Source organism: Canis aureus, chromosome 16, assembly GCF_053574225.1.
Source record: "Canis aureus isolate CA01 chromosome 16, VMU_Caureus_v.1.0, whole genome shotgun sequence".
In the NCBI taxonomy this organism is placed as follows: domain Eukaryota; kingdom Metazoa; phylum Chordata; class Mammalia; order Carnivora; family Canidae; genus Canis; species Canis aureus.
This window is the reverse complement of record NC_135626.1, coordinates 7,666,375-7,680,276: the sequence shown is the minus strand read 5'-3', so window position 1 is coordinate 7,680,276 and position 13,902 is coordinate 7,666,375. Positions and strand designations below refer to the sequence as shown.

General features: G+C 55.1%; 1 protein-coding gene across 2 annotated transcripts in view; it reads right to left on the bottom strand.

Annotated features, from left to right (window-relative positions):
- Positions 1 to 857: 857 nt before the first annotated feature.
- The window catches only part of ASS1 (argininosuccinate synthase 1), a 52,640-nt gene continuing 39,595 nt past the window's right edge, over positions 858 to 13,902 (bottom strand). For both annotated transcript variants that reach the window (XM_077851067.1, XM_077851068.1), the window contains 4 exons: positions 11,823 to 11,954; positions 6,669 to 6,825; positions 2,584 to 2,649; positions 858 to 1,166 (listed from right to left, as the gene is read on the bottom strand). In XM_077851067.1, coding sequence (XP_077707193.1) covers positions 1,121 to 1,166; positions 2,584 to 2,649; positions 6,669 to 6,825; positions 11,823 to 11,954 — 401 coding nt within the window. In that variant the 3' untranslated portion in view covers positions 858 to 1,120. The remainder of the gene's footprint in view (positions 1,167 to 2,583; positions 2,650 to 6,668; positions 6,826 to 11,822; positions 11,955 to 13,902) is intronic.

The window sequence follows — 13,902 nt, the reverse complement described above, 5'->3', positions numbered from 1 at the left end:
AAAGCCACCAGCATCATGGTTCATACCAGGTTGGGAACTGGGATCCTAAACCTCAAACTCTCTCTTCCCATCTCCTTCCTCCTGCTTCCTTCCACCCCCTCTGCTTCCCGGGGCAGAGCATCCTACCCTGCCCAGGTGTACCGGTCGGCACTTCTGGCTATTTGTCCCCGCCCAGTTCCTGGGAGTGAGATTCTGATTGGCCCAGCTTGGGTCAGGTGTCCAGTCACGGCCCAATGAGCCCCGGCTGAGGGGGCGGGGCCATTGTACCCCCGTAGCCGCTGCGGTTCCTGGTTGGTGGAGGGGCAGTAGCGGGCACCTCGCAGGCCAGGTGGCCTCCGCCAAGGGTGTCTGCTCTATTCTGGGCCTGCCCTCTTGTGTTCTCTGCTCAGGCTTTTCTTCTTACTCGGGGCTCCTCCTCCTCCTCCTCCTCCTCCTCCTCCTCCTCCTCCTCCTCCTCCTCCTCCTCCTCCTCCTCCTTCTCCTCCGCAATTTCGGCTACTGAGGCCTCTGTGCAGTGGTGGGGGGCTCTCGGGGGGTCAGTCGTGGCCACCTTTCCCAGGGGTCCTCTGTGGGCAATGGCAGGGCAGCTCCCCAGGATGTCCCCCAAACTCCCCTCTGTTCCCCTGTGATGTGGCACGCGGGCCACAGTTGATGACACAACGCCCGGCTGACCCAGGGGGACACATCTGGATTCCCTAGTTTTTGCTGGGAGAGAGGGCGCCATCCTTCCAGAGAAGCTCGTAGCCCAGCCAAAGGTGGCTTTGGTGGCTTTCAGCGGACACAAAGGTTGGTCTAAGAAGAGCATGACTGACACCACACATATACCCTCTTTCTGCAGAAATAAAGAAACGGAAGACTAATGTATCTTTTTTTTTAATTGTCATTTTGCATCTCCCCACCGACGCCAACCCCACCCTCTCCTCTGATGACCACTTGGGCAGGCTACTGATGACCACTTGGGCAGGCTACTGGGGAGCAGGGAACAAAGCTGGGGCCTGGCACCCCCACCAGGCTGCCAGCCCGGGGAGAACAAGTCACAATTACAAATTATCACAACAATTAGCGCCTGTGCTCGGAAGATGGGCAAAGGAGGAGGCCCAGCTCCTCATTGTCAGCGGGTCTATTTGGCAGTGACCTTGCTCTGGAGGCGGTGATATTCCTTCAGCCTGTAAACCAGATTCAAAACAAAGAAAAATGTAAATTAACAATAACAACACGCACTCGGTTCAATTAATTCAGGCAGAACCTGGGTGGCGGGGGCAGCTGTTAGTTAAAATGTGTGTGAAGTTGTCTTTTTTTCTCCGCCTCTGTTCCCACTCCTGCCCTGGCCCCTCCTGCCATCCAATCAGGATAATGTAATTAATTTATCTTTGGGGGAAAACATTGCTTGGCATTGTTGAAGACAAAGCATTTAACTGGCAATGGGAGAGATGAAGAGGCCATTATGAAAACCCGATGTGTTTGGAGCCATTTAAAAGGGTTTATAGTCATAAAATACAGAGGGCGAAGGAGGCGGGGCGGTGGAGGTGATTGTGGCCCCGAGAGCACCAGGGAAGGTCAAGCTGGATTCATCGTCTCTCCCAGTCTCAGCTCCAGGGACAAGAGCCTGGCGTTCGGAGAAAATGGTGGCTTTGTGCCCAGGACATGTGTCAGGGAGGCTAGAGAGACTCGTGCCTTCTTCCCAATGCCAAGCCCCGGGAAGGATGTTGGTGATCAGAACCCAGAGCTGGACAGACACACCTGGACTTAGCTCCCCGGCTTCCTCGCTGGGTGACTGTGGGCAGGTCACTTAACCACCCTGGGCCTGTTTCTGAAGTTGCAAATTTGTGTGTAAGAATGCCATGAGACAACCCAGGAGGGTGCCTGGAGGCTAGTGTACAGTGGCTGCCGGTAATAAATGACCCTGTTTGCCTTTGTGTGTGCTGCCAGTCACCGTGCTCTTCCTGCAGGCCGAGGTCTGGGCTGAGTGCTTGATTTCCCAGGACTCACGCTAGCTTTGGCCACACCTGTGAGGTGGCTACGGTCAACATCCCCACTTGTGTTCCCAGGGGTCCAGAAGAGAGTCCGAGACCATAATGCAGAGCCAGGATTTGGACGCAGGTCTGAGTGGCTTCAGATGGTGTGGGCTACCTCACTAGGCCATGGGTATCCACGTGGCTAGGATAGTTTCCAGCTAGACCTGCAGCTCAGGTATGGTGACATGTAGGTAGGTACCAGGTGCCTTCTGGCCTGATGACTTTCTGAGGTTCCCTTCTACCTCTCAGCCACTTCTCTTTCTAACCTCCCCAAGCAAGGGGGCTCCTGGTGGAGTCCTTCTTGCGGCTACAGAGGGTGGGACTGAGTGTCCAAGGCAAAGGACAGGACTCAGAAACATGGAACCCCAGTGCCCCGGACCTTCAGTGGCTTCTGGCTATGCCTTCTGCCCCTCTGAGAATAGGAGCAGGCACTGAAGCTGCGTGGGCAGAGGGACGGGAAGGGAGGGCCTCTCTAGGGCTTATCTGAAGTCCTATCAGAGCTTGCTACCCACACCCGGGGGGGGGGGCGGGGGGGGTCTGAAGACCCATCAGGGCCAGAGCTGCTCACCTGAGGGAGTTGATATTGATGAAACCAGTGGCATCGATAGGCTCATAATCACCTTGCACGTTCATGCTGCAGAGAGAGAGAAGCCAGTCACCACACCCCCAGGCCTCACCTCTGACGTCAGAGGCTCTCTGGGGCTAGGGACAGCTCAGGTTCACAGAAACCCAGGGTATCTCTACTGGGTTGGCCCAAACTTTGGCTTCTCATTGCATTTCTGTCCAATTCAGGAGCTCTACTCAGGGCCAGGCACTGTGCCCAGGGCTGGGGTGCAAGGAGCCTCGTCCCTGCTATGTGAACTGGCAGAGAGGGTCCTGGCTCAGTCAGTGCTATCTGCTGAAATCCTCCTAGGAACCAGAGAACTGTGTTTGCAAGCTGAGGACACACCTGTGAGCCAGCTCGGCTTCTCAGGGCTGGGGGGGGCAGTGGCGAAGGGGATCTCAGAGGCATCTCCAGCGCCAGCTGATGGCATCCAGGGGCCTGGAGGCCCTGGGAAGCCACAGGGTGTGCACAGAACAGCCTCAGATTTGTGACAGCTCCCTTGAAGCTCTCAGGGCAGGGAGGCCCCCGGGAAGACCCTGTCTGGTCCATCTACAAACCTGGCACCTGCCCCATGCCAGCTGGCTCCGAGAAGCACCTGGTCAGCACCATTGTTTTTTTTTTTTTTTTTAAAGATTTATTTTTATTTATTTATGATAGACCTAGAGAGAGAGAGAGAGGCAGAGACACAGGCAGAGGGAGAAGCAGGCTCCATGCCGGGAGCCCGACGCGGGACTCGATCCCGGGACTCCAGGATTGCGCCCTGGGCCAAAGGCAGGCGCGAAACCACTGAGCCACCCAGGGATCCCCTGGTCAGCCCCATTGCGACAAATGTTTCCCCCATCTACAACTCCCATCTTCCGGATTCGACAGGCTTCATCTTTTCACCTACTATCCTTTGAGAAACGCTTCCCAGCCACAGTCCTTCAGGTTGGGGCTGCATCTCCGCTCTACCCACCCCCCATAAAGAACTTAGGGCACATCCTCCTGCCTGTTGAGCTTCAGGCTTTCACTTGCCAAATGGGCCTCTCCATGTTATTACTGGCTCCGCGTGAAGTGATGTAGCTAGCACCTGGCTCGCACTCACTGTTACTCATGTCATTTGTTCACTCATTCACTTATTCAGGTATTTTTTAGGCACCTAAGGTCTGCAGGTGCTGAGGAAACGGGGAGCAAGACAAGAACAGGGCCCATGGTGTGTAGGTGGGGCAGCAGACGTAAGCCATCAATCACCCATCTGCCTTAATTAGGACTGTGATAAGCTCTTTGAGGACAAGTTCAGGGCACTGTGGTCTCAGATCTGTCTCAGTACTGCCACTCTCTAAGCCTCTGGTGGGGACGGGGTCCCTCTGTTTCTCACGCGTCCTACTCTGAATCAGCCCCTTGTCCCTGTGTCCCCAGAACTCCAGCCTCAGGAGAGGACAAAACAGTCTTAAGGTTCTTGATGACAAGGAGTCAGCCTGTCCCCTCAGGAGCCTTCTCTGGAGAGGTGAGATTGGGGAGGAAGAGGGCAGAGGGGAATCTGTCATCCACCCCCACCCCCACACTCCCCAAGACCCTAAGGCTGTGCCTCTGGCTGGCTCTTTGTGGATTGTGGACTTTCTATAAGTGGGCTCTCTGCGCTCAGCTATCCTGCAACTTGTTCAGGACTTGGGCTCTGTTGCCCTACCCCCACCATGCCCCAGCCCTGACCTTCATGGGGCTGTGAAACAGCACAAGAACTCCCACACTCCCACCCCTGTCTCTCCTCCTCCCCACCTCTGCTGGCCTCTCCAGGTCTCAGGAGCAGATCAGCAAGTCCCCTGTAAGGGGGGCGGGGGCGATGTCAGACTTCGGAGGGGCTACCTCGTGGCATCCCCGAAAGCATCAGCCTCTGCAGATCCCTTTTACACACCTTGCTCTGGATGATAAAGCTTACCCCCCTGACACACATACAAATCAAATCGTGAAACACACTCCCACTGCCTGAATCACCCGTTCCCTTCGGAAGGATCCCGGTGCTCAGCTCAGGGAGAAGCCAGGGCTCAGACCCCCTTCCAGCTCCCCTCCAGGCACTCCTCTCCTCTTCATCACCATCCTGCACATGTCAAAACAAACTTTCCCACTCCCCTCCCCTGGAGGGGCATCCAGCCCACTCCGGCAGCCCCTGCAAAGAGAGGCCCAGGTCCGGGGACAAACTTGTCTGGAGCATGAGGCTGCAGAAGAGTTCCCAGAGGTGTTTCTCGGGAGCTGAAAAACCTCTTTTAAAATTGTGGTTTGGGGTGGTGGTGGGGGTGGTGGTGGCTGATGGTGGTGGAAAAAGAGTTTACAATGATTTTTTTTTTTTTTACCTCCCCTGACGGTCTACAGAAAACCTCTGTGCTTTTATTTTTGTTCATTCGAGTGGCTCTGACCTGCTCTATAATTACGTTACTTTCTACCTACTGTGCCACGGCATTTCCAGTTCTGCTACCTCTCGCGGCTTCCTCGCTGGTCCCTGTGAGGCTGTCACTCAAGGGCTTTCAAGCCAGCGATGTAGAAATCAAAGAGAAAGGGGAAATGGTCGGAGACACAGTGAGAATAAATGCGCCTGCTTTTCTCTCTTTTTTTCCTTCCCCTTTTTACTTTCTTCATTTAATCTCCCTGAGTGAGGCTGTAAGGCTTAATGAAGGGTTGGGCAGATTATTAGAAGCTGTTGATTCGGAGGGGGAGGGAAGAAAGAGCCAGAGAGAGAAAGAGAGAAGATAATTTGACATTTACCCCGACTGATCTAAACTGATTCGGTTATATTTATGGCTCATAAAGTGTTTAGAAAGACGGAAGGGGGGAGCAGCTCAGCACGGCGAGGAGACAGGGAAAGAGGGAAATAATATTGACCGCCAAACAAAACTCGCCCGCTAATTCCCAACAGGCCTCCGCCAGGGCTAAGCTGGGCTGGGGACTGGGGTCGGGTGGGGCCGTCGGGTCCCACCTCTTGGGAGGCCAGGTGACCTCTGAAGGGACCGCGGGGAAGGCATGGTGCAGATGCGACTCAAGAGCCGAGGTTGCCTTTGACCCGGCCCACCAGGGCTCTGCAGCTTGGCCCTGGGGCCTTGGAGGCAGCATCCTCGGTATGGCCTAGAGACCCCCTCCTTGGCTCCCATCCCAGGTCACTCCGCCCCGCCCCCCTGGCCCCGGCCAGGTTCCTCCTGGCTTTGGGAAACCTCCAGATGTCTGCAACTCTCCATTGTCTTCCACCCACTCTCTCTGGAACTCTAGGCTGGTGTGTCTGAGGGCTTGACAGACACTCTCCTGGGCTGGCTCAAAGATGACTCACCCTCAAGGTGTCTGAGTCCAAATGCAGGACCTTCTCTCAAGAACTCCCTCAACTCAGGAATTGCCACCCCAGTGCGCCCAGCTGTTCGTGCCGGGCGAGTCCGGAAAGTGCTTCATCCCTTTCCACATCCAAGCCCTTTCCATTCTTAACCTCTTCACCGTTTGCCAGATCCTTCTGTTTCTCTCCGCCTCCAGACCCGTCAGCCTGGTCCCAGCTGGCATGTCCCTTGGGATCTATTCTCCGGAGCAGCCAGAAGGACCCTCAAGAAACAAAGTTCTGATGGCTCCTCTTTAAGATCTGCCTCCGGGACCCTCCTGCTCTGACCCCCTTCTCCCAGCGTGCCTGGGACCTTCTGGACTCATCCAATGCCCAGAACCTCTGCACGTGACCATGTCCCTGGAAGCTTCCAAGCTCCCTCTCCACCTGCTTAGCAACTGTCTTTTGGAGGCCAGCTCAATAGTGATTTCCTCAGGAAGCTTCTCCACATCCCAGTTAGAATACCCAGTCAGACCTGTGCCTCCTCACAGCCCAAAACTGTCTTTCCTAATTCTACATTCAGGTGATCATTTGATGGGTGCCTTTCTCCCCGTCTAGCCTGGAAGGCCCAGGAGGGTAGAGGCAGCATTGATTCCCTGTGTGACTGGCTCCCCCACAGCCTCCCCGTGCTCAGGCACATCTTTGTTGAGAAAGCTGGTTGGAAGGGTCAGTGGCCCTGAGGGTGTGTTCCTCGGCTGGGGGGCAAGCATGGGGCACCTACCTCACCAGCTCCTCATTGTAGAGGGACAGTGGGGACTCCCGGCTGAGGATGTACACCTGGCCCTTGAAGACGGACACTTGCACTTTCCCTTCCACACGCTCCTGGGACTTGGCGATGCAGTGGCGGACAAATTCACACTCGGGGCTGTGCCAGAAACCTGCAGGGATGGGAAACAGAGGGTGCTAGGGAGGCCCACTGTGCTGGGGCCTAGGATCGGGGGTGTAGGGAGGCCACCCTGTGCTGCAGTCCACCATGGCAGACCTTGGGGGCGGGAGGGTCTTGGCACAAAGAACGCTTACAAACAGTTGCATCAAGGAACAAGCCCATGTGCCTATCTTCTGACCTTGCATGTCCCTGGTGGGTAAGGAGGGGCCCTCCTTGCTCTTGCAAGCATCACCTCCCAAGGATTGGGAGAGGGGAGCCAACCCTCTGCCTCATGCCAGACATTCAAAGAGTACAACGGGCCAGGCCGTGGGGACACAGCCGTGAAGGGACGCCATGGCTTGCTCACAGGGAGCTCAGTCTTATGAGGATGGCAGATAGCTGTCGGGTAGGAGACCTCAGGCCAGATTCAGGGCTGAGCGATGGGAATGCTCATCTTCCCAGCCATGGCAGCTGGGTGGTGGTTCGGGGGCAGAAAGACTCTGTGTGTGTGTGTTCCCTTCACTGCTCTGTCCTTCTGCTTCCCCATCTATTGAGTGGGGATGACACAGTATCCCCCTCCCAGGACTAGTGCGCTTATTGTGCGTAGAGGCCCCTGGGTGTCCACACACTGGAGTCCTGGCCCCACCCCTCAGATGTCAGTCAACTGTCTACATGCTGCTAATACTTTCCTATGCAAATATTTTTATGTATGAAGCATGGACACCGTGCTAAATTCTTCACCTGGGCTAGGTCTTTGAATCATCATGAACAGCCCTAGGAGAAAAGTTCCCTTAGCCTCTTTTCTGAGTGAACAAGTAAGGCCCAGAGAAGTAAGTTGAGGTTTCCCCAAGAGCATGCACAGGCTGCAGTGAGGGACCGGGGTCTGACCTTAGTTATAACAGCTCTGCTTCGTATGATAATCTTAGACTTTTACTGTCTGTGGACAGAACATTCATCAGTACCCAAGGTACCTGAGAAATGTGCGACCTCCTCCTCCCCCACGCTGTCCCCTCCTCCATGCTGTCCCCCCAGAGCCCCGAGACCACTGGAGGCTGTGTGCTCAGTCCCCAGGCTGTCCTGGGGCCTGCAGCTCAGCACCGACGGGCTCAGACTTGCAGCCAGGCAGCCAGCCATCTCCGCTCTGGTCTCTGTGCAGGGCAGGCAGGCTGTGGCCAGGACTGGGGGAGGGACAGCTCGAGGGGTAGGATTTCTGTGAAACGGAGCTGGGAAGGTGAGCCCACCTGGGCAGCTGTGAGGCCAGATGGTGCGCGATCTCCTGCCCTGATAAAGGGCCAGGTCAGCCCCGGGTCTGCGGCTATTGTTGGAGGCCGGGCCTCCAGGGGCACCTGCTGAGGCTCTCCGTGGGAAAGGGGGGCAAGCTTCTCCGGGATGGGTCCAGTGACTTGCAGAGGTGGGGGAGGACCAGGCAGGGTCCTCACCCTCCAGCCACCTGCCATTTGGGTTTAGATCTCGCTCCGCAATGATAATTTGCACAATGAGATATTACTGACCACTCTCCGGCGAGTTGGATGGATTCACTGATAGGATGCAGGCCGAGCACTAAGCATTTTAGGTTTGAGATTTGAATATGGCCTCTGCCAGCCCTCACTGCACAGACAGACAGACACCTGGAGAAGTGTCCCAAGCCACAGCAAGATCCTGAAAAGTGCTCCTGACTCTAGCCTAGACCCGCATGGGAGGGAACACTGATGGCCGCCCCTGCCATGCCCCAGTGGCTTGGCCATCTTTCTAAGTCAGGATAATTAGACCATTAAGCTCTCAGGCTGGAATTCCAGGAGGAGATGGAGTCAGAGATAGGTGCACCCACATGGGAACATCTGGCCTGGGCTTTATCTCAGGATCTCTCACCTTTGCTGCATGGGGGTCTTGAACTCAGATTTCTTTTCCCAGCAGCTCCAGCCTGGGCTGAGGGATAGTGAGCTTGTGGTGCTGCATGAGTATCCCAGGTCTGGAGGTGGGCCAAGCACTATGCTAATTGGGACAACAGCCCTCTGTATGAGCTGTGCATCATACTCATTCTTCTGCTGAAGAAAGAGGTGAGGGAGAGGAGGTGAGCTACATGCCCTAAAGGAGATGGGTCCTGGGACGCCTGGGTGGCTCCGTGATTGAGTGTCTGCCTTTGGCTGAGAGTGTGATCCCGGTGGTCCTGGGATTGAATTCTGCACCGGGCCCCCCGTGAGGAGCCTGCTTCTCCCTCTGCCTATGTCTCTGCCTCTCTCTGTGTGTCTCCCATGAATAAATAAGATCTTTAAAAAAAAATTAAAAAAAAATGAAGGAGACAGGTCCTGAAGCCGGGGTCCTGCCATAATGACCCTGAGGGTGGGGACTAGGGCCTATGCCTGGAGGGAGAGGGTCTGTATAAGCCCATAGAGAAACTTGGGGATAGGGTGAGGAGAGGGAAATGAACAGCAATCACAGTCACCAGGGCATCTAGCAGTGGGGCTGAGGCAGATGGGCTTCTTCTGTGCCTCAGTGTCCCTATCTGTGCTCTGAGGAAGCCACGTGTTACAGCAAAGTGGCAGGCTCAACGAGTGGGAGCTAGATGGAACCAGATGGAAGAGACCTGGTCTGGTGCCCATTATTTTACAGGAGGAGAAACTGAGGATCAAGGTAGACAGACCTACTCGGTCATAAACCCACCCAGAGGTAAGGCCCCAGGTCCCTGCCTCTACCCTTGGAAAACACACCAGGCATTTGTAGTATATCAACCCACTCCTCTGTGCCAGGCGCTGTTCTAGGTATGTTTATTATCCCCACTCTTCAGATGAGGAAACCGAGGCACGGGGAAATTCAGTAACTTGCTTAAACCTCTCTGTAATGTTCATGTCTCCCTGACATGAGAAGTCATAACAAATAGCCCCTCCAAGCTGGGGTGGGGACAGGCTGCCACCCGAGGCCGGGCTGACATCTACAGGGGTCTGGTGATGTCAGGGGCACCTGGGAAATAGAGTATCAAGAATCCTTTGAAGAAAATAAAATAAAATAAAATAAAATAAAATAAAAAAAAGCCTTTGAAGGCTCCTAATCATTGTACCTCATCTGGGGATTTGGAAGGCTCAGTGGGTAACAGTAAGGATTACACCCCGGTGGTCAGGTGTAGGGGCCCTGAGCCCGTGGCTGGGGCCAAGCTGTGCCCCGGATCCCAAGGGACCCCTGTGCATGCCACCAAGCCCCTTGATCTCGTTTCCCAAGGACCCCAGTTTACCTTCCCCCCTTCCCCCCCTCCCCCCCACGAGGATCCACTGGCCTGGCCAAGCACTTGGCCTCTGCAGCTGGCTTGTCCTGGGCTCAACACCACCACTCATCAGCTGTGAAACCTAGAAACCAGTTTCTCACCCCTGTGTAGTTAAGACTAGGTAATGCCCGTGAGCGCCCAGCTCAGGGTCCCGCAGCAAGAGAGGCGGTGGCTGTGGGAGGGGAGGGCGGCTGGAGGCGGCCCCCACTTGGCCTCCCGGAGGAGCCTCTGAGCTAGCAGCCCGGGCCAGGTGCTCTCCCCTATGGGCCTGCCATGCTTAATGACTCTCCTACTTTGTAACCAGAATCCACCTTTCTGCTGAAACCCCGCTGAGCAAGAGAGCCCGCAGGAGACAATGGTATTTAAACACCTGTCTGTACCTGGGGAGGTGGAGGGGGGGACCCAGCTTCAAAGCTGCCAGATACAATGGGAGGGAAAAATCGCCCAGCCAATAACCACTGGAGTCCCCTTGAAATCCCAAGATGAGTTACAGTGATTAGGAGCTTTCAAAGGAAAATAAAACCTCCAGAGGAGAGGGGGGGGATAAGGCGAGGGCAGCAGAGGCTTATCCCAGATAGGGATTGTTAACATGCACTTTCCCGCGTTCCCCTGATGTCTAGGCCCCCACAGATGTCAACCGGGCCTCAGGCAGCAGTCTGTCCCCCACACCCTCACCACACCCAAGCTCGGAGGGACTGTTTGATGTGACTTCTCTCATTAGGGAGACGGTGAATGTTATAGAGGAGGGTCAGCAAACATTTTCTGGAAAGGGCCAGATAGTAAATATTCTAGGCTCTGTAGGTCACATGGTCTCTCTCACAAACTACTCAACTCTGCCATGGTAGCTCAGAAGTGACCAGAGACAACGTATACACCAATGCGTGTGGCCGTGCCCAAAGAACTATTTATGGACACTGAAGTTTGAATTTCCTAGAATTTTCATGGGACAAGAAATGGTAGTATTGTATAGTTTTCCCCCCAATCATTTAAAAAAATGTGTAGAAACCTAGGCTTCACTTGTGGGTTGAACAAAAATGGGAGGTGGGCTGGATGTGGGGACCCCTGTCATATGGTGTGAGGGAGGGGTTTGCAGCCAGGAGGCCTGGATTCCAACTCTGTGACAGATAAGGCACTGAGTCTCACCTGTAACAGGGGGACCCACCCATACTGTGTGCTGATGTCATTTGGTGCCTGGGCTGCCTCTGGCTCTGGCTTTGCCTTGCTTGTGGCAGCCCCAGGTTCTGCCCGGGGACAGCCCGACCGGGGGTCAACCCCAGCTAGGCCACTTCCAGTCATGGAACTTTGTACAAGGTCCTTTTGCTCTGAGGCTCCCTTTCCTCATCTGTAAAAGGAGCCAGCTGTGGCTCTCCTAGGAACGTTGGGAGGACCACCCTCCACCTCACCCCAGGATGGCTCATGTCCCCACACAGGGCCTGGCACCTGGAGTGTGTGAGGTGCTGGCCACCCTAAGAATGACACGTGATGCTTCCCTGGCCCTGCTGAGGCCGTGCAAATCTCAGGTGGCAGAGGCAGCCGGACATCCTGGGGTGACTGGCATGCTTCCCTCCACACCCCGTGAACAGGGCAGTGCCAGCCCCCCAACTCCCTCACTCCTTGTCCCCTGCCCTCACTCAACTCCTCCAACCTGCACCTTCTGGGCTCTCTTGAGGATGGCAGTGGGTGGGGAGGGACTGCAGGAGGGTGCCATCAGCTCGGGGAGGGGGAGCAGCCACGTGCACTACTGCACTACGTACCTGTGTACACCAGCTCAGCGAATTTTAAGCCCAGGCCCTGTTTGATTTTGCGCACTTCGCGGTCCATGGTGAAGGCCTCGATGTCTAAATGAGCGTGGTAAAGGATCGTCCCTGCTGGGGTCTCGTAGATACCTAGCCATTTTTCCAGGCAGGGGGAAAAGGAGAAAAAAGAGAGAAACGCATGAAACCCAAACTGTCAGCAAATGACAAAAAAAAAAAAATAATAATGACTCGTCTGACAGGAGACAAGCCGGTCAGACCCATTCACTCCCAGCTTGTTGCAAAATGCGCCTGTCATTATGCTCATGCTGAGGCCACGACAGTCCACTCTGCGGCTTGTGGAGAAAATGTCTGGATGCCCCCCTTTGAAGAGGCCCTCAGACGCTGGAAAATGATAGGGTTTCGGAGCTGTTCCCCCCTCCTTCCCGACGCGTGCCCACCGGCCCGCGGCTGAAAACCTGTAATTAAACCAACCACAGTAGAGCCCAGGCCCCCAAATATCCCTTCCTCCCTTCCATGGGGGAGCCAGGGGAGGGGACAGCTGTACATACACATGCACACTCGTGTACACGTGTGCATGCACATGCCACCTTCAGCCAGTGCCTCCCTTGGCAGCTACGTCTCTGAGGATAAACCCCAACCTCTGTGATGGCAGAGGGCTTGGTGGGCTCCTGCACTCATCCCATGTACAGATGGGGAAACTGAGCCCGGGAGGGGAAAGAATGTGCCCAATGTGGAGCTGGGGCCTGGGTCGGGGCGCTGAGCCCCTGACCAGTGCTGTCTGCTGCCCCGTGGGCCCGCTGCTGATGGGGCCCAAATCCAAACCCCAACCCCACCAGAAGGTCTTGCCCAAACCCCCTCCTGATGACCCCAGGCCCAGTCTCTCCATTTCCTAAACAACCTGCTTAGACCAAATGGTGTCCAAAGTGACACTGAGGGGCCTGACCCTGAGCTGAGCCTGGTGCTGGCTGGCCAGGAGGTTTGATTGGTAGTCCCACACTGGATTTGAGAACACTAAGACACCAGGAGGTGGGACCACCAGACCCTCTCTTGTCCCAGCAACATGGCCTTTCTAAGAAATCAGGGGAGCACGCTGAGCTGACCACAGGAAAACCTGCCAGGTGTCCACTATTCCGATGGGAGAAGGTAAGATCTGTTCCCATCCCACAAATGCTACTCTGAGACTGTCCTTTCTTCACACCGCACATCATTACAGTGCTAAAGGGGCACATTTTCAGTGATCCCCAAAATTTACCACTGTGTTTCCACACTGTCTGTACACGCATGTTCATGGCCGCACTGTTCACAGCAGCCAAAAGGCGGAAGCAACCAAAATATCCATCAACAGCTGAGTAGATAAACAAAATGTGGCACACACACACAGTAGAATATTATTCAGCCTTAAAGAGGGAGGCAACTCTTGACACCTGCTACAGGGCGGGTGTACCTGAAGAACAGCATGCTGGGTGAAATAAACCGGTCCCAAGAAGACAAATACCTCGATTCCACTTAGATGAGATCCCTGGAGTCACCAGGTTCGCAGAGACAGGAAGTGGGATGGTGGGGGGAGGGAGCAGTGGGAAGTTGTCGTTTGGTGGGGGAGGGCTACAGAGAGGGGGCTCTCAGCTTGGGAAGACAGATTTCAGGAGGTGGATGGGGATGATGGCCACGTAACAGTGTGACTGCATCTACTGCCACTGAACTGTAGGTTTCAAAATGGTTCAAATGGTAAATGTTATGTCCCTTTCACCACTATTTGAAAAATATTTTTAGCACACCCCCCCCCCGCCCAAGTCAGAAGGGAGATTGTTTTCGAACCTGGAGCCCAAAGGTGTCATGGGCATGGCTGAGTGTGCAGCCACTTGCCAGAAATGTCCTCCTCTGAGAACCCCCTGATGTTCGATCTTTCACTCAGAAATTAGAGAAATGTTGGCTGCCAGGACAGGCCCTTTCAGACCATCAGTGCCCCGTTCTTCTAACTTTGAGCTGCACTATTGAAACAGTCTTTGACAGAAGCCTAACATAGGGAAGGGATAGCCTGGGCCCTGCTGCAGGGAGCAGAGGCCCCTCTGCAAACCCC